Source organism: Scophthalmus maximus, chromosome 2, assembly GCF_022379125.1.
Source record: "Scophthalmus maximus strain ysfricsl-2021 chromosome 2, ASM2237912v1, whole genome shotgun sequence".
NCBI lineage: Eukaryota > Metazoa > Chordata > Actinopteri > Pleuronectiformes > Scophthalmidae > Scophthalmus > Scophthalmus maximus.
Genome location: NC_061516.1, coordinates 7,996,507 through 8,015,433, shown reverse-complemented (window position 1 = coordinate 8,015,433; position 18,927 = coordinate 7,996,507). Strand labels below are relative to the sequence as shown.

Here is an 18,927-nt window from a genome sequence, read left to right as displayed (position 1 = left end):
TCTGCGCGGGTTCCCTCCGGGTCCTCCGGCTTCCTCCCACAGTCCAAGGACATGCAGGTTGGGGTTAGGTTAACCTGGGATTCTAAATTGTCCATGTGAATGTGAGTGTGAATGGTCGTTAGTCTCTGGATGTTGGACCTGCGATAGGCTGGCGACCTGTCCTGGGTGTAGCCCGCCTCTCGCCAAATGACCGCTGGGATTGACTGCGATCCTCCAAGGATAAAGCGGTATGGATGGATGAACATTTAGTTTTCAAAGAGAATTCAATGTTTTGATCCAATTTGTTTTAAATGGCTCATACACCTTTTCGTTGACAAAAGAAAAACAGCACAAAAGCCCACAGGAGTAATGTGCTGCCTACATCCCATTTATACCCTCAGTGTTCATCCCTCATAAACTTCGCCATTAGTTTGCTTCCTTCTAGGAGTTTGACTTCAAGGATTCCAGAGCCGAATGGACTCATACACAGTTCTGTGTCAGATGAGATTTGACTTAAAGGGAGAGTTCAGATTATTTGAAGTGGAATTATTTAAGATACTTATCCATAGTCAGTTTATGAACTGCAGTAGTTTTGGGTCGTCACACTTCCTCCTACAATGTGATGTCATTGCCCGTCACACCATAAATGGCATAGACAGAGTTTGATATCCAGATGTGAAATATGAAATATTATATTCATAGTTACCATGGATATGTATCCTTCTACATCTGCCCACCACACATATTGGAAAGTAAGATGTATTCTTGCATTCATACGCATCGTCATTAGATGTTGATATGTAAGTTATTCTCGCCAAACCGAAAGAAGTGATGTACTACGACATCAAATGTTTTCAGGCTGCAGTTAGCACAGTACACCACTATAGTGGATGTAGATTTTGTGATTCCAGCTTAATTTGGTTAAGTAAACAGCTTGCAGAAGACTGCTACGATTGAAAACCTATTCAATTCAATTTTATTTTATATATATTGCGACAAATCACAACATACAGTACATTCAGTTACGTCTCAAGACACTTTACATAGTGAGGTTGAGACCTTGGCTATCTAATAATCAGTCATAATGGAACCAATCCAGTGCAAGCCCTTAAAACTTACTAGGAAGACAAATTGGTCTCTTCTGGTGTGGGACTTTTTTCTTTCTTAACTTATCTTCAGAAAATTAGGAAGGTGAGACAGTGAACTCTGGATGGTTGGTAATGCAGACCGGGCGTGAGGTGCTGGCATCCTCTGACTCATAGCAGCAGTAGCTCTCTGGGTCTGGGGGTATGGCATCGCAGCTCCCACATTTGCACCACCAGCCCAAGAGGGTCGGAGCCCAGGAGCTGACGCTGTGGAGCTCCTCTGTGGACCGGAAGCACGTGACCTCCACCTTGCCCCCGTTATGTAATGTACTGAAATGTATTGAAATGTTCTCAGGAAGCCTGGCCTGTTTCTTGGCCTCCAGTTTTCACAGAGGTTTCTGCTCCCTCGCTGTCTCTTCCAGCCCGTTCAGTCTCCTCCTGCAAACTTTCCACACGAATCACCACTTCATCCTCGCAATTAATATATTTTCTTTCATCACATGGAACTCTGACCAAAATAGCTGATCTGTGCACAGAGAAGCCACATTTGTGCCTAAGTTCAGCGGTTCAGAGAGTTAAGTGCCAAAGAAAAGTGCTGTCTAACATTTTTGCCGCTGGCCTTCATCCACAGCAGCACGGCTCCTGCCTTCGTCTCCACACTGGGAGCCCACCAACCCAGATCCACTAAAAAACTGACAATGGATAATTACCTCATGCAACCCCACTTGAAAAAAAGCCAAACTATCCCTTTGAGTGTCAAGTTGACACTCTATTTCTGTTGGATTCTTCCTTCAGCTCTTCATCAGAGTTCCATATGCCTCAGTAAAAGCCTTCAGCAGCCGAATTTCAAGTTTTCACCCCAGCGTCGTGAATTGGCAGATATCTAAAATAGAAATATTGAGATACCAGTGGAGCTGATTATTTATTATTCACAAAATACAGCAGAATTAATGACACAACACATTTTCTTAAAAATACAGTAATGATATGATCTGATTTCAACAAACGTTTCTTTTGACTCTATGCTCTGCACCGTTAGGCATGTCAATTGTAATATTCCATGCGGGGGCACGGCCACGCCGATTCAGATCTGCCATAGTCTGCCTGCCAACCTTCTGTCGGTTAACATGCAACAGTGGATCAGACAGCGTTGACTGGTGGTGTGCCTCTTCTGATTAGGGTCAACAACAGCAGGATCTACTGAAGGGCTGCAGAGAAACTCACAAACTGTCCACACCAGTACACCGAGGGCAGTGGTGGTTACTTTCCCGAATGTTCCAATCCCACTGATTGAACTGGTTGTTTTCCGTCCGAGGTGACATCTAACATGTGACCGACCGCGATCTGGGCTCCTCTGGGACTAACAACTGCTTTTTCTTCTTACCCATCAGAACTTGCTCTATGCTCACCACGGCGGGCCCACTCTCCTGCACCAGGTCTGTGCCATTGGCACGTGTTGCTGCTCTGAGCTTTAGCATCATTCACCAGTGCTGGTCTGAGTGAGAGTCACTGAGTGAATGTGATCACAGACAGTCTGTTCACTCCCGCCGAATCCCCCCCGATCCTCACCTGTCCCCACCCGTTTGACTCTCACTCCCCCACTGCACTTGAACCCCTTTTACCTTTTGTTTCCTGTGCTTCCCTGGTTGTGACCTTCCGAACTCTTTACCCCTTTACTCTTCCCCTTTGAGATGTGTTTAAAATGTTGTGCTTTTTTAACATATACTGTGTTTTGAGGAGCTTATTACCACACAGTTACTCGTGTTGCAGCTCAGTCCATTGTTTTTATTAAAGGGAGAGTTCAATGATTTTAAAGTGGGGTTGTTGTATGAGTTACTTATGCATAGTTAATACGTCACCTTATCGAGATGGTGATCAGCGATGTCATTACGGAGTTTGGAGGAGAAATGGAAGTAGCGTAAGTCAGAGTCCCACTGTTGCAGAGGGGACCATCAAAAAAACTCTTTTTAAACATTTTAAAACGTTACCTAAAAAATAAATATATATATATATATAAAACGCCACCTAAAAAATAAATATATATATATATATATATATATATATATATATATATATATATATACAGTATATCTGTTCAATTACGCAGAATTCACTGCTTTAGTTTTGAACCATATAATTGAAGAGATCTTTTTTTGGGGGTAAGCATTTAATAATGTGGCGAAAAAGACGTTTGTCCGGGCTGGCGCTGGTGCAGTTTGACCGGAAAGGCGCGCTCTTTTAATTTGGAATTTTAAAAAATAGACCTGGTGAACAGCCTCAGAGCATCGTGGGCCCAAAAAGCATGGTTAGGATTAGGGTGACATGTCAGAGAATCAGCACGATTACTTTACAGGATATGAACAAATGATTGAAATTGACAAACTTGACGGACTTACCAGGTCCACCGCTGACCTCTAGAGGCCGTGTACCACATGCGTCATAATACGTGTGAGTTGTAAGACGGGCTCTTATCGTCTTATCGTCGTAGTCGGCAGAATTTGGACAGTTCCCTAGAAACAGGCTTGATGAGCTGGAAGCAGGGGTGAGGAACCATTTTACTTTCAAGGGCCATTTCTGTTTTGATAACAGCCTTCGAGGGCCACACTGTATCATTGAACACATGTATCACACTAACCTCTCTAATGCCTGGCCTGGAACTGCTTCTCTCTGTTCAGGGTTCTGATGTCAGATGGTAGTGATGATGATGAAAGGAGGGAGGTTCTTGAACCTACTGAACCTTTGAGCTCAATGATTTGGTGTTTGTTTGGGTTTTTTTCAGGCTCATTAGCTGGTTCCACATTAAACAGCTTAACACATATTTTCAGTTCATGTCCTGAGACCTCTCGACAAATGAAGGGAAATGGTTCAGAGGAAGGTGTTTCCTCTTTCCATTTGCACTTCCAGTTCCTCAGCGTGGATTCTGTTTTTCAGTTTCTACTGCTATATCAGTAATCTGCAATGACTGACACAAACTGACACGTTGTACCAGGTATCTTTTGTGTGTCTCCGTAGGCTCTGCATCCTTCTGAATGAGCTTAGCCTAGCTTTGCTTTGTGCAGAGCCCGGAGGCCAGAGGCTCCCTTCCCCGGAAAAGGAAAACACATTAGTTTGTCCTGTGACATGTTCTGGGACCTCAGTTTGTCCAGTTAATTATTTGCAATAATTTTGATTAACTATTAAAGGGGCAGTAAGTGTATCTAAAGCAATACACGTTTTGCCAAAATCAGCAATTGTCCGTTAACTGTCGCTTTTGGGTGTTGGCGGGAAAAAAATCTGTGTTTTTGGCTCTGTAAATCAAAACACCAAAAAGTGGTGCGGACCACACCACACAACAACACTGCGAGTGCAGTCTGTAAACATCACTCGTCGACACGTTAAGAGACGTGCTAGCGCGTGGCGCAGTTTTGGCCTAGTGCTTAGTGCATCGGACTCCCATGCGAGATCGCGGCCCGGCCAGAGCCGTTCAATCACAACAACGACAAAGAGAGAAACAAGCTTTCTCCAGAATCGCTTACTGCCCCTTTAAATATTTGGACAGAATTTGTTGGATTCACCATCACAACTAATTGCCATACCCTTACCTAAACCCAATTCTTACTCAAAGAACCCTGTAAAAAAGGAAGACCGACCAAAACGTCCTAACAAAGTACAAGTACACACACACACACACACACACACACACACACACACACGTGGGAGCCCGTGTAAGCCAAAGAACACCTGCAAAGGCCAGTGGTCATTTTGGTGCTTTAAAATCCACGAAAAGAACTTCCTCTGTGGCCAGCAGCTATAAGAACCAGCTCCATCTTCACGATGTGACTCGTTGGTTCGTCTATCGGCGCCTGTCTCCGCCCCTGAGCTGCTTCTAAGCGACGACAGGAGAGAGAGGGAGAGAGGTGTTCCCCTTTCACCACTTAGTGCTGCACTCGGCAGAGTCACAGAATTGGACTGTGTAGACGCCACGGAGAGGGGGCACACTAGGGGGAAGGAAGAGACGACTGCCACGGGAGATAAAACGTCAAAGTAAACATGCAGACAGGTATGTGGGACATGTTTTAGAGTACGACTGGCGGAGCAGAGAAGGTAGAGTAAAGTACATAATGCAGAAAGGGCTGTTTCTGAAGTAGATTGTGTTTTCGCGTTGCATTATCCAGTAGGACAGGGGAACTCCTCGTTTCTCTCATTTTACAGGCTCAGCCCTGGTATGTCTTTGGCAGCCGAACTCATATGATGACCTGGAAGAATGTCCTGCAAGGGTGGCAGCACGCAGACACTTAGAACTGGAAAACAGGGTTTCTTGGAAGATAACGTTGAGACGTAATTGTTTTTTCAGGTGACTTTTTCTCACAGTCTTGTTCTCTCACGTTTTTCCTTGATCTTTAGAAGACAGGTTGTGCCGTCAGTGGATGTGTCGTCTTCGACTGGTCTTCTCCAAGGGACAGATGAGCCAACCGTGTCTTCACTTTGTTTTATCCTCATAGTAACTGCGCTGTCAGGGGAAGGCATACTTGTCGACAGAGTGACAGGTTCTCTCATCCTGTTACCCTGCGACGAGCGATTGGGTTCAGGGTTCTCGCCCCTGTCCGTTTGTCGGTTCGTCTCTCACAACACAGGCTTATTAAGGGGACAGATAACTATGAGTTTGTGCAATTTGGTGCGGCCTGATTGAATTTGAGGCGACTGTTGGGCCTTGGTGGAGTGCCAGTCTAGTTCTTTAGTGTAAGATCGGCAGTATTGGTGACAGGCCGTTAGCAAATTACTATTTAGAGGAGAATGATTCAATAGGCACAACTCACTACAGAAGAGACATTATCCTTTAATCTCATTTGTATAGATCCATGAAGGGAAATGTGGCTCCAATGTTAAGTTTACAATGAAAATTATACTCACTAATGTAGTTTGAGTGCAAATTGTCCTTACGCCTCTTTTCTCCGTTGTAATCTCTGCGGCGAGAATAGTCGGGAATGAACATAAATCCCTTTTCGCTCAACAGGGCGCTTTAGCAGCATCATTAGGTCGACCTCCTCTTTTCTCCTCCGCGCTCTGGAGTCTGAGTGCAACCCTCACTGCCACTGCTCATCCGGTCTCATCTTGTCTTGCAGAGTACGGGCGCTTTGAGGCCAAAATCCATGACCTGCGGGAACAGATGATGAACCACAGCATGAGCTCCGGCTCGGGATCCCTGCGAACCAATCAGAAGAGATCGCTCTATGTGAGGTTGGTCCGTCTTGGCATTTACCCTCGTTTTTTGGATGGTCCGAGCTAAATTCAGAGAACTTGGAGAAGCAGTTTGAGGTTACTCAAACATTTCTTGTCATAGCGGCCTTAGTGGAGCTGCAGTCACTATTCTCTCCGACCCGGTGAAGCCGGGCTTTAGTTCACTTCCACTAAATTAAACAGGCACTTGTCGTGGGGGGACGACAGTGGGACAACAGCGAGACTAAGGAACTCAGTGCATTTGTATGACTAACGCTGACCCTGATATCTTCCACTGTCCAGAGCACTGTTTGACTACGAGAAGTCAAAGGACAGTGGCCTTCCCAGCCAGGGGCTCAGCTTCAGGTACGGGGACATCCTCCACGTCATCAACGCCTCCGATGACGAGTGGTGGCAGGCGCGCCGCGTCACCCCGCACGGGGACAGCGAGGAAATGGGTGTCATCCCCAGCAAGAGAAGGTGAGCAGCGGGTAGGCCGAGGGAACTTCTCAAAGTCCGTCGATGATCGCTCAGCATGGCGTTGATTATTTATCCGTGAAGGAGGAATAGGAATCTGTGGTGTTGAGACACCGACATCTGCCTTTTTGATGTTGCTCTACAAACGCCATAGTTTATCGAAAGAAAAACAATGTGTCCCTTCACCCAGTGGAAAATAACATTTAAAAAGGGAAAAAAATGAATCCTTATCCATGGGTCGAGAATGGAATAAGAAATCCAGTTCAATAAAAAAAAGATATATATATATATATATATATATAAATCATCACGTACACCCAAGCACACGCTATACGACTTATTGAAACAAGCTCTGTAGTGATCAGTGATGCCTGAGGGCTCAGAGATTCAAAGTGTTGGAGACTTTGTCCTCACCTGAGAGGGGTCGAGTCAGTGTGAGCCGTTTCATTCCGTCTCCGTGTCGAACGACTGACGTGGCTCTTTGCTTGGCAGGGTGGAGAGGAAGGAGCGGGCGCGTCTAAAGACTGTGAAATTCAATGCCAAGCCGGGGTCATTTGATTCTAAAGGGGTAAGTGTGCAATTTATATGACCAGATTAATCTGATGATTCATGGTGCTGCTCAGATGTGACAGTGGGCCTCGCACGCGCGTGTAGGAGAAATTTGTTCTGTCTGTCAATCTTTAGAGTAAGTGTGTGGCTTCCTGTCCAACCACGTTGTCATTGTCACACGTCGGCTCTTAGCTCTTTAGTTCTCACGTCAGTTGGATGTTTATTGAGGGACATTTCATTGGTTCAATAGCCAGTGTCATCGTGTGTGTGTGTGTGTGTGTGTGTATGTATATAGAGCATTTCTTCATGAACACATCCATTAAAGACGTCGCAACTTTGACGCACAGCCCCACATTTCTACCATGTCATGACAAGAAGAAGCCAGTTTTCCTCTTTCTGGTGTTGATTTATAAAAAATCACAACTAGAAAAACTTTGGCTGTATTTTCTGGTTTCGCTGGTTTTAAACATCCCAGTGGTCAAACTTTCTGTTCCAGGTTATAACCATGTTTCACTTCTTCATTCATTCAGTTGTGATAAAGTATATATATTTATATATATAAAATAACATGTATGTCACGTGACATCACATCTACTGCATAAAGTGAAAATTGGGGAGAAATTTAGCTGACTCTATGCAAAGCTCTCAAATCATTTGAAAAGTCGCCGTCTCCATTCTTCTGTTTCTGTCATTGCATGTGTCTTTACTTTGACTAAACCTCCGTTACAGAACATCTCTCAAAGCATGACCCGTTTCTCTCTTAACTCGGTGATTGCTCATTGTGGGAACTGTTGGGCTTCTCTGTGACACTGATGGGTCTCCACCTAACCCTCTAAAGTGCCTCCAGTTTATTGTGATTCGGCACTATTCAAATAAAAAAAGTATTATCTCCATATATTATAGAGGTAAATCAAAATATACGTATATTTTATTATTAACTGCATTCATTCATTAATAACCAGTGAATGAAATATTTCAAAAATGTAATTATCTTCTTTATTCTAATGAATATCTGCAGAGAGAAGTTAAAAATATATATATTGTTTCTTTCTAATCATTTTTGCAGGAACCTAATAACTTCCTGATGACAGTCTAATCGATGAATTATTTTAGCAATTCCAATTTTTTTTTCTCCGATGTCTATTTGGAAATATAACTCATCATTTTAATCAGGACCTAAATAACCGCCACCTACTTTCATCAAAGATGTACATTCTACATACACTACTACAACAGAGTAGAAAATGAATTTCATCTCAACCCTCCGGGAGAATCAGATGTTCAGTTTTCACTGTGGGAACCTCTTGACGCCCCACTTTCTGCAAGCATTTGTTTTTGCATGTTTTTGTCTGCATGAACGTGACGGATTGTACCCTGTTTGCCCCCCGTGCTTTCTCTCCCTTCACAGTCATTCAATGACAAACGTAAAAAGAATTTCATCTTTACGCGAAAGTTCCCGTTCTACAAGAACAAAGAGGGTGAGCAGGATGGCAGTGATTCGGACCGTAAGTAAGCCCACAGACACACATGTATGCACACGCAGAGTCAGCGTAGGTCACAGCTGGAGGTCTTCCACCGACGTCTCTCGTCGCCATTGCCTTGTTGTGGTTCTCTTTTTGTTGGACCGCAGTCAGAGACACTGCGCCTCAGGTGCCGATCAGCGGTAGAGAAGCCAAGTCAATGCCGTCCGTTTGTGTGATACGTCTCCATATGGTGAGATTGTACGACCCGGTTTTCCTTCAGGGATAATGGAGCTTCAATCTCACCCAGCCCTAGTTCTATCTTGGTGGATTTGGCTCCCCCTGCTGGCTGCTCAGGGTCCGGACGGTGACACCTCTGCAGCGCCCTCCTTTCACTCCCTTGAACCCTTTTTTTGTTGTTGCTCATGTTGCGGCTCTCCTCCTTCCTGTCTTTCTATTCTGGCTCTCTCTGGACGGCCTGTAGGACATCCTGGGGATAGGTGATGATGGGTATGGGACAAAGACGTTCAGTAAGTTGGTTCCGACAGTTTCCTCTTCTCTGTTTCCTGTCTGAGCGTGTTTCTGTCGTCTCTGCACTGCTGCATGCTGCATCTGTTGGATTTGTCTTGCATCTCAGTTTTGCGGATTAATGACCTCTGTCTCAAGCTGTTTCTCTCTCAACGGTTCAAATCCCAAATCACAGTGGGTACAATTAAATATGACGTAGTCCTGAGAGACAAACGCCATGAAAGGGGTTTCATACAGATGAGCTTTTCAACACTCGGGCAATAATTCAACTGTGGTCAAGCGATTATTTTCATTGATACACTTAAAAGAGGCGGATTCAAGTTGTACTATTTCCAGTCGTGCATGGCAGTGAATGATTTATCTTCTTGTTACTGCTGGTCAGAGCTCAGGATTGTAGCGATTGGCGTCGTCGATGCATGTGAGGCCTCCTTCAGGAGAGACACCGGAGCTGAGAGACAAACCTATGTCGTCACACCGTAGGGACGTTTTGTGTTGTTATATCTGCGCCCCTGACTGACCTGTCTCCAATGTGGATTTTGCTTAATGCACGCGTGCATGACACTGACATGAACAACTCATTTGTTTTTCGTCTTTGCCTGTGCGCATGTTAGTTTGATGCGGATTTTGGAGAACATCACAGCAACGTTTTCTGTCTGTTACATAATATTACAATGTGTCGCTTATGGCTTCAGTCGTTTTGGATCGAGGCAGGCAAATACAGTCAGCCAGCCCCCCTCCCCTCCCGGGCTCAACACATGTTTAGTTGATTTTTGAATTGAAAATAAGTAAAAACGTCCCCCGTGCAGCTCACAGACATTTAAAAATGTGTCTTTCTTCAAATCTTAATGCTCTGGTACTTCTTAGAAAGTAGGGGGAAAAAAATCACCTGTACTGGCATAAAGTCAGTACTCGATAATCTTCCTTTGGGAAGATCGAGCCACAGATGTTCAGTGGTGTTCAGGTCAGGGGGCTGAGGGGGTCGTTCCAAAATCTTTAGCTTGTTTTTATTTTCTTGATGTTGTTTGTTGCATTGAGAAGAAGAATCCTTCTTTTTTTTTTTCCCATGTCTGTTCGCTGCAGTTAGTTCTTTTTATTTAATTGTCCCTTCAAACTTAACAAAAACATCAACGCAATGTTTGATTTTTTTTTTACAATTTTACCTTGAGGCACATAACGATGTACAGTGAAGTGACAAAAATATCTTCAAATGCCACATTAACTTTTATGACGTGTTGTTGGGAAGCTGGAGAAGTGGGTGATACTGAACTCCAAAGTCGGATGAAGGGTGCAAAGATGGGAAAAATTCTTTTGCCGTTTGACAGTTTAGCATTTATTTTATTCAAACACGTCTATTCATTTAGCTGCACACATACACTTTTTATGTCATCACAACCATTTTATGAAAACTTTTATATGGGACTCACAGCCCAAACATCACAGGGACATATTGTGTTTCATATGCTGCCATGCATGTGGCTTCAACAAAGCATGTTGTCTATGTCTCTGATGAGTATCTCTCCAAATAACATCATTGTGTTTTTTCACTGTGTACCCACCAGGGAGTCAAGACGAAGTGATTCTCTCATATGAGCCAGTGTTGCGGCAAGAAAGTAAGCCTTTTCATTTCTGAGTGAATGATGCTAATATGGATCAGCAAAGTTGCGAGATAGATCACGGACTCACACGATCGGAGGGTGTATGAGTTCCATATCTGTCTGAACAAGCACAAGGATCCATTTAGTAGAGAGAAAGAATAACAATGAAAAGAGAATATCAATATAAATCTATGTCCTAGATTATCTTACCATAACGTATTATTCACACCATATCAATGGTTTAATTTGAAAAATACATTAGCAGTTTCATCTGGTTAGACAAATGCAGTTTCTCTCTTTTATTAACATGGTTTTGAAATAATAATAAAAAACATATAACATTAGGATTAGGATTTGAGATTTGGAAAATTGGTCAGTTATGTGTGAAGGGAAAATTACCACTGTGTTTTACTTTTTACTCTTTCTAGTCTTTTCTTCCTCTTCCCGCTCAGACATTATTTTTTCTCACTGTACTGGTTCACTAATGGTAATGGTTCCGAAAGTGGTTTCAAGAACATCGCCAGTGAAGCTTTTTACATAATTATATTTATGCATTATTTGAACATAAAAAGTCCTGATTTATATCAACTGAGTCCCGCCAGTGAAGTACTGTGCATGATGACAAGGACTGTTGTTATTCATATTCCTCTCATGTAACCAAGCACATTTCTTGTGATTTATCCGTTAACAACTATCAGAAGTGTATGTAAAAAAACAAACAACCCAGTCTTTGTTTTTTGCTTTGCCCAGTTAGTTATGCCAGACCTGTCATCATCCTCGGACCGATGAAGGACAGAATCAACGATGATCTGATATCGGAGTTCCCAGACAAGTTTGGCTCTTGTGTGCCGCGTAAGTAGCAGGAAATTAGTGTTCGTGGACATTGAGCCAATTCTAAAGAATATTACTTGATATGATGTTACACTGATGGTGTGTAATGTGAAGTGATCAACATCCTCCTCTCATCCCACCACTGTTACATGTGTTTCCTCTCATGTCATAGACTGTGTCATCGTTGAACACAAAATATTCGTTTTTAATTGAATTGAATGATTTCCATTGTGACATGAATTTTTCTAGGCCACATTAAAATGTTGTCCAAGAGGAAAAAGCTTCTTATGACAATTAATCTGTACCTAAAGCGTCAAGGTCATTCAGACAGTGAAACGGACGTAAAGTATAAATGTGTTTGGAGACACAGGCGTCTAGTTTGTTGCACATGCTGCTGATGCGGGTGTGTTGCAAATCTTCCCCCGAGACACCTGACCGCCAAACCTCTTCGTCTCAAGCGACAACGCACAAACTGAGTCACTGATATATCATATTGACATCATATTTGAAAAATATCATAAACTTTAAAAGTGTTTTCCAGAGATTCTGGTTGTATGTGTCATGAATAGTATAATACTGACGATTGAGGAATGTGATTGTACACGCAGACCAGATACGGTCTAAGTTGCCATAGGGTGATTTTAGAAATATGACACAGAGCCTGACGTGCTCAGATGAACTAGCGCACAAACTTTGTATGTTTCAGAATTTACTGAATTCTCCTGCAGCCTTCACGAAATACAGTATATCAGGTCTAACACATTTCACACTGAGGCTTGGGAGATTCTTGTGCACAAAGAATGGTGATTAAGAAGCCACGGAGGTGGATTTACACCTTCAAACTTTGTGAACATTTGCGAAATATTTTGTGAACGTCCCTTTTCGAGTTCTAAATCTTATTTCCACCTGCCGCTGTGGAACTCGTACACGCAGAAGCTAAAGGACACACATATTTGAAGGCTACTTATTTGGCTGCACAGATGTCTTTTGGTCTAATATCTCACAGAGAGATGTGCCGTCCTTGTCATCACTTGATGTAATGCTGCCATAGTGGTATACATGGCGGGACCCTTATCGGCTGAAGTTACTGTTTACTCTGTGGTCGGTGTTTCATCCACATGTGACCTCATTTAGAGCCCGTCCTGACGGCGAGCCCCCTCACTCCCCCTGTGCTTCGCGCAACACGTTCTTCATCAGCCAGAAGTTTTTATTTTTGCATGTTTTGATTTACCCCTCTCTTCTATTTCAATTCACCTTTTTGAATAATACAGCTGCTATCAGTTCAGGGCACCAAGGTGAGTGGACGAGCCGAGAAGATTCTTACATCCTTTGATTTAGAAAATGAGTATTTTGTCCCCGTAAATACTTCCTCACCCTGCCCGTTGTAGTTTGTGCAGAATGATCTTGCGACTGTTAGAGTTATGAAGACACGTACACGCACACACATATGTATTTATATATGTGTGTATGTGTATGTGTGTGTGTGTTTGTGATTATTCCAAAATGTATTACAACTAATGTACAATGTTAATATTTGCATATAGAACCTTTTTTTCAAAACGACTACTATGTTTTCTAGAGAGCCTTCATTAGTTAGAATTATAAATTGTCTGCCCATCTTCTTATGGTGCGTCAGATGCTATATACTCTACATATATATATTTTTCTCCTTGCACCACAGACACAACTCGGCCGAAGAGGGACTACGAGGTGGACGCTCGGGACTACCACTTTGTGATGTCCAGAGAGCAGATGGAGCAGGACATCCAAGAGCACAAGTTTATCGAGGCGGGACAGTACAACGATAATCTTTATGGAACGAGTGTCCAGTCCGTGAAATATGTGGCTGAAAGGGTGAGACGGCGAATGTGCTCATACAATGTGCATGTCGGCTTCACCACATCCAGGCAAAGCAAAAATATTACATGTAGAAATATGATTTTATGATTTGCGACGTTAGATTATTATTTTCTTAGATTGTCACTGTAACCGGGCTTGTGTGGTGTGTAAAAGCTGTGCCTCTGTCTCAGGGTAAACACTGCATTCTGGATGTGTCTGGAAACGCCATCAAACGGCTACAAGTAGCACAGCTCTATCCCATCGCCATCTTCATCAAACCCAGATCTATTGATTCACTAATGTGAGTATTTCGTTATTTATCACAAACCAGTTTCCCCTCGGTAACACTTCACTCTACCACTGGCTTACTCTACTTTTTGTTCGATATTACTACTCAACATGTGATGCATTGTTTGAATCGCACCGTCATGTAGTCGTAAGAAACTGTAGCAACCACTGCACATTGATAAACACTTAAACATGGCCTTATACATGATAACAATTACATTATGGCGCTATGCATATTTATTAAAAGTTTATATGCACTGCCTAATTACTGGGCAGTGGGACTGAAAGTGTGTGTTTCACCCGGAGTTTTATCCCCATGTCAGGCTTGTGATGTTTCGTGTCCGCTCCTTCTGTACAGGGACATGAATAAGAGGCTGACAGAGGAACAAGCCAGGAAGACGTTCGACAGGGCGATGAAACTGGAGCAGGAGTTTGGTGAATTCTTCACAGGTATGGGACGCGTAAAAAGAAAAAGCACAAATACAAACAGAGTGTGGGGTTCGCATGTTCTCCCCGTGTGTCTGTGTGGTCTCCTCCCACAACTGCCCGCGAGGTGTGAATGTGAGCTTGAAGGGTTGTTTCTCTCTGTATGTCGCCCCCTGTGACAGACGACACAAGGGCTAAGTGGTTTAGATGATACGTTCAGCTGGTCCGTCTCTGTGGAATGATGTTTAAAGTGTTTGAGCTCACAGGTCCAGCCGATATAAAAGCTCTTCGTCGCCCCCTGCAGGCAGGCAGGATGCAGCATAAACAAGATAGATGCCACTTTCACATATATATATATATATATATATACATATATATATATATATATATATATATATATATATATATACACAGGGGATGCGTGGGAGTTCCCCCTTTCTGGTCTTCATATCACCACCTCTGAATTATTATTATGTATCCCCCCGCCTCAAAGTGATCAATGCTACTTCACCAATAAACCATATAGAATACCTAAAATAGAAATGTTTAAACCAAGCAAAGAGCTGTAACGTGAACAATATCTGTCCGTATTGCGATAGAACGATACAAATCAGAAATGGACCAGCCACGGTCAGCGCTCGCGTTTGTGAGACGACCCTGGTTCCATCAGCCTCGATCACTGCACGGCTTTTCAGAATGTCACCAAGCACGAATATTTGGAAGGGGAATTTAATTCTTGATTCTTCACCTGGTCGAATCATCCCCTCTGCTTTTTTCACAAATCGCACCCTGTATATATACAGTACACATATATATATATATATATATATATATATATATATATATATATAGTAAGCTAGTTGTTTTTGTGATCACAGCATATTTCATTTCTTTCTTGTGGCAAACATTTTTGTTTGTAATAACAGAAAGAATCCAGGTGACAATCAGTGTGGAATATGGGGCCAGCCTTTTTTATTTAAACGCTGCCACCACATGAGTGAAAAGATGGATGTGTGTCTGTAACTATATTTGATGTACTCTGTTCCATATATATTTCATAATACATAAATAGTTCCCTTTGCTTTGCAGCCCTGGTTCAAGGAGACACCTTAGAGGACATTTATAACCACTGCAAACAGGTCATAGAGGAACATTCAGGACCCTATATCTGGATCCCCTCAAAGGAGAAACTATAATTGCTCTTCACCCTGGAAGGGAGTCTGGACTGCTAGGAAATAGTAACACGTTGTAACATATGATAACTGTATGGCGATGAATAGACCTGAAGAATAATTATTCTGAATATGTTTTTTTTAATTTATTCTTTTTGTTTGGTTATTGCTTCGTTTTTTTTCACTCAACATGAATGTTCCTGAATGTAAAGTGTGAGGAAATGTTAGGTCTTCAAACACAAACAGTTTGTGTATTCGCTGATTTTTATTCGAAGGAAAAAAGGAAAGCAATGTAACGGAAAATAAATAAATATGGTTTTGTGTCCATGTCGGCACTGTGTCAAATTCCAAGCATGACACTGCAGGTGGTTTATACTTTGCTAATATTTCAACTGCAACACCCTCGCCCTCCCTTCACAATGCAAATAATCATATGAAGTTCAGTGTTTTGTCTGATTTCTTTTGTGCATCCCCTGAACACAGCTTTGTCTTCATTTACACTGCCATTCCTTCCTTGAATCACTGTATGTATTTCTCTGACGTGACACTGAGGGTGTGAGGAAAAAGTTTTTATTCACTGTAAAATGTTCATGTTCTTTTTTTTTTCTAATTCAAAGGCAGATACGACTTATTCAGCTGTTGCATTGACAATGATAATTAAAGGGAGATATAACGCTATATTTTGCTACTCAAATGGCTAGAAGGCACAAAAGCACATAATTATTTATTATTGAAAATATAACTTGATTAAAAGGTCATTTTCAGAGCGTATTTTATTGGAGTGATGTAGTACGTTGTGACTGTGTTAGGATGGATGGGAATTTAAATGCTGAAAGATGTTTTGACCCTTCCAGTATGTTGCGGTCTTGGATAGGAGAGAGTAGTGACTGAATGTAATACCAACACATTTTCTGTCTCATGAAACCAACAGCAGGAGAGTAAAAACACTTGGAATAGAAATGAAGGACAAATTGCACAAAATGCAGAAAGAGAACACACAAATATTTTTGTAGCAACAGCGTTGAAACACTAAGGAACTGAAAGGCTCAAAAAAAAAGGTGAGTTTTTAAAAAAAAAAATTACGTGACCTTGAAGAAGAACTGATTCCGATGTTTCCGGGCTGGTCCAAAGTCCCAACGAGAAATATCTGATCTGACGACCTGAGGCTGCTCCTTTTTTTCATATATGGAGAAACCCCCCCCCCCCCAGAAAAGGTCCGGTTGGTCGACCTGCTGTTGAGGGGCAGAGCGACAGAAGTAGGGAGAGCTGCGGCTTTATATAAGTTTCATGTATAGTAAACCAGAACCATGTCCCACATCACTTATATTTGAACTAGGAAGAGATCTCGTAAATGGCCAGTGTGAACCGGAGGCCAGAAAAAGCGGTTTCAGTCTTCGTATGTGAACCCGGCCAATGTTCTAAGATTGAATTATTTGGTGGGAAAATGGAACAATTTAATGATATTGATCATACGATGAGTGTAAGTCATTGGTGACCTCAGCCCTAAAACACTCAAAATGACCCGCAGGTGGATGTCAGTGCACCTCACATGTTATTATTATTACTGCTATTGCTGTTCTTGTTTGCTTTAGAAGTGGATGAGCCCTGAGCAGATGGTTAACAGACCCAGCACGATACAATGCTATATATATGTGTGTGTGCGTGTGTGTGGAGACTTGCCTTGTTCGAAAGGGCAAACAATATAGTACCTCGCTTTGTTGAAAATTAAACTCCATCATGTACTTAACGCACTCGGAATGACTAATGCATCTAACCATTGTGATGATCCCCCTGTTCTGCCACTGGCTGTTAGATTCCCTCGACAATGATCTGTGAGTGATATATTATTATCGTATTGTTGCTATTTGATTTAGACGGCATGTTTCACCCAACTTGTTATGTAGTAAATAGAGTAGGTACCCTTAATTGGAGGTACGTTTCTAATCAACGGGACATTTCTAAAGTGCACTTATTCATTGTTTTGTTTTTTTGGTAACAGAAATGGTCACTGTATGACAACAGAAATGAATACAACTTTTGAAACCAATATAACTCACAGGCATTGATTTTTGTATGAGACGGCACATTGAAACCCGAGAAGACCGAGCCCTGATCTGCTCTTGTGGACCACGGAGTTTACTTGTTGTCGATGGATGAGACGCACTTAAAACCCACTTACAGCGTGTGCTTTCCCTTCTCCCTCATCATAAACTGCTCGAGATCTGTCACGGGTGGAGCAAATGTTTTCAGCTGTGATATGTGCAGATCAATGCTAATGTCTCCTTGCATTTTTCGCTTCATGTTTCCAGATGTCTGCCGTCATTCTTTCGCCATCTTCCCATAACGTATTGGTCACCACTTGCCTTAACAGACTATAGGTTTACTGTCTATCAAAGATAAAAGGCTTATAAATGTACTTTTTTTCCTTTGAGGGTAGAAAATTGTATTTAATCCTCCTTCACATCTACACGTGAGCGAGAGAAAGCCGAATCAAATCTTAGCTGTATGTCGTTGAGCTGAGGGTGTTGACACCTTGTACAGTTAAAGGCTGACGAGATATTTCATATTTTGTAATTTTGATCGTAAACATTCGCATTTGTGTGGCAGCAAGAAAAAACATTGTAAAATGGAGAATGATGAAACATCTCCCCCGTTCTTTTCACAAATCTTATTGTCCAGCAATTTGATGACGTTCAAAAGAAAATATATATATATATATATCTTCATACACGGGCTTGATGCTAAACCTAATACAGTACTTCCAAAGTCATTGTGAAAATTGTAACACATGATATGTCACAGGCCAGTGGGATTTTTTTTGATTTGGATATATAACGGATGTCTGACCTATGCATGTTGCAGAAGTCTTCTATTCTCTACACAACCGAAGCATCGAGGTACCTGCTGTGTTTTAAATCATGACGACTGCAGATTTGAAACATTCAATCAGACTCATGTCAATTTTAAACCCAAATAAAAGCACTGTTGTAACAGGTGGTGTCCAAGCAATATGTTTTGGTTATCACATTTAGTGTATTTTCTTTTCAGTCGTTGTGAACCCTAATTCACAATTAATAATTTACAATTATGATTTTCTTGTTAACATTACTGACCTCACAAAAAATGTTTTTTAACCAAAAGTAAGCTGGTCAGGTAATGTGGACTGACATTGTTTCACTATTCAGGTGCACTATCATAAAGTTACCACTATAGTTCCTGTGGTAAATCACCATGGTAACTCATGCTGAGTGCCTAACCTTCTCCGGAGCAGGTTAAGTTCGATATAAGACATCAAAACCTATCAAAAGCCCAAGTACTGACCAATCAGATCACTGGAAAACCAGAGTCATCATTCGACAGGATCCCGTCTGGGACAAAAGGGTTTAGAGTAACGTGACAAATAATAAGGGGAATCATGTGACTTTTCATGTGTCCACTCTGGTTTTAAAACAGAACTTCTATTAAACAGATGGAGAGTTTATCACACTAAATAAATGAATGG

General features: G+C 42.1%; 1 protein-coding gene across 23 annotated transcripts in view; it reads left to right on the top strand.

Annotated features, from left to right (window-relative positions):
• dlg2 (discs, large homolog 2 (Drosophila)) overlaps positions 1 to 18,418 on the top strand; it is a 179,087-nt gene extending 160,669 nt beyond the window's left edge. For 12 of the 23 annotated variants that reach the window (XM_035625943.2, XM_035625944.2, XM_035625941.2 and 9 more), the window contains 11 exons: positions 2,456 to 2,500; positions 6,167 to 6,281; positions 6,564 to 6,740; positions 7,230 to 7,305; positions 8,695 to 8,791; positions 10,834 to 10,884; positions 11,620 to 11,721; positions 13,382 to 13,554; positions 13,731 to 13,840; positions 14,186 to 14,277; positions 15,343 to 18,418. In XM_035625943.2, the coding sequence (XP_035481836.1) occupies positions 2,456 to 2,500; positions 6,167 to 6,281; positions 6,564 to 6,740; positions 7,230 to 7,305; positions 8,695 to 8,791; positions 10,834 to 10,884; positions 11,620 to 11,721; positions 13,382 to 13,554; positions 13,731 to 13,840; positions 14,186 to 14,277; positions 15,343 to 15,449 (1,145 nt within the window). In that variant the 3' untranslated portion in view covers positions 15,450 to 18,418. Of the gene's footprint in view, positions 1 to 2,455; positions 2,501 to 3,338; positions 5,104 to 6,166; positions 6,282 to 6,563; positions 6,741 to 7,229; positions 7,306 to 8,694; positions 8,792 to 9,230; positions 9,277 to 10,833; positions 10,885 to 11,619; positions 11,726 to 13,381; positions 13,555 to 13,730; positions 13,841 to 14,185; positions 14,278 to 15,342 lie in introns of those variants that run through there. The other 11 variants (XM_035625949.2, XM_035625945.2, XM_035625956.2 and 8 more) reach the window with 5 other exon arrangements.
• Positions 18,419 to 18,927: the final 509 nt, after the last annotated feature.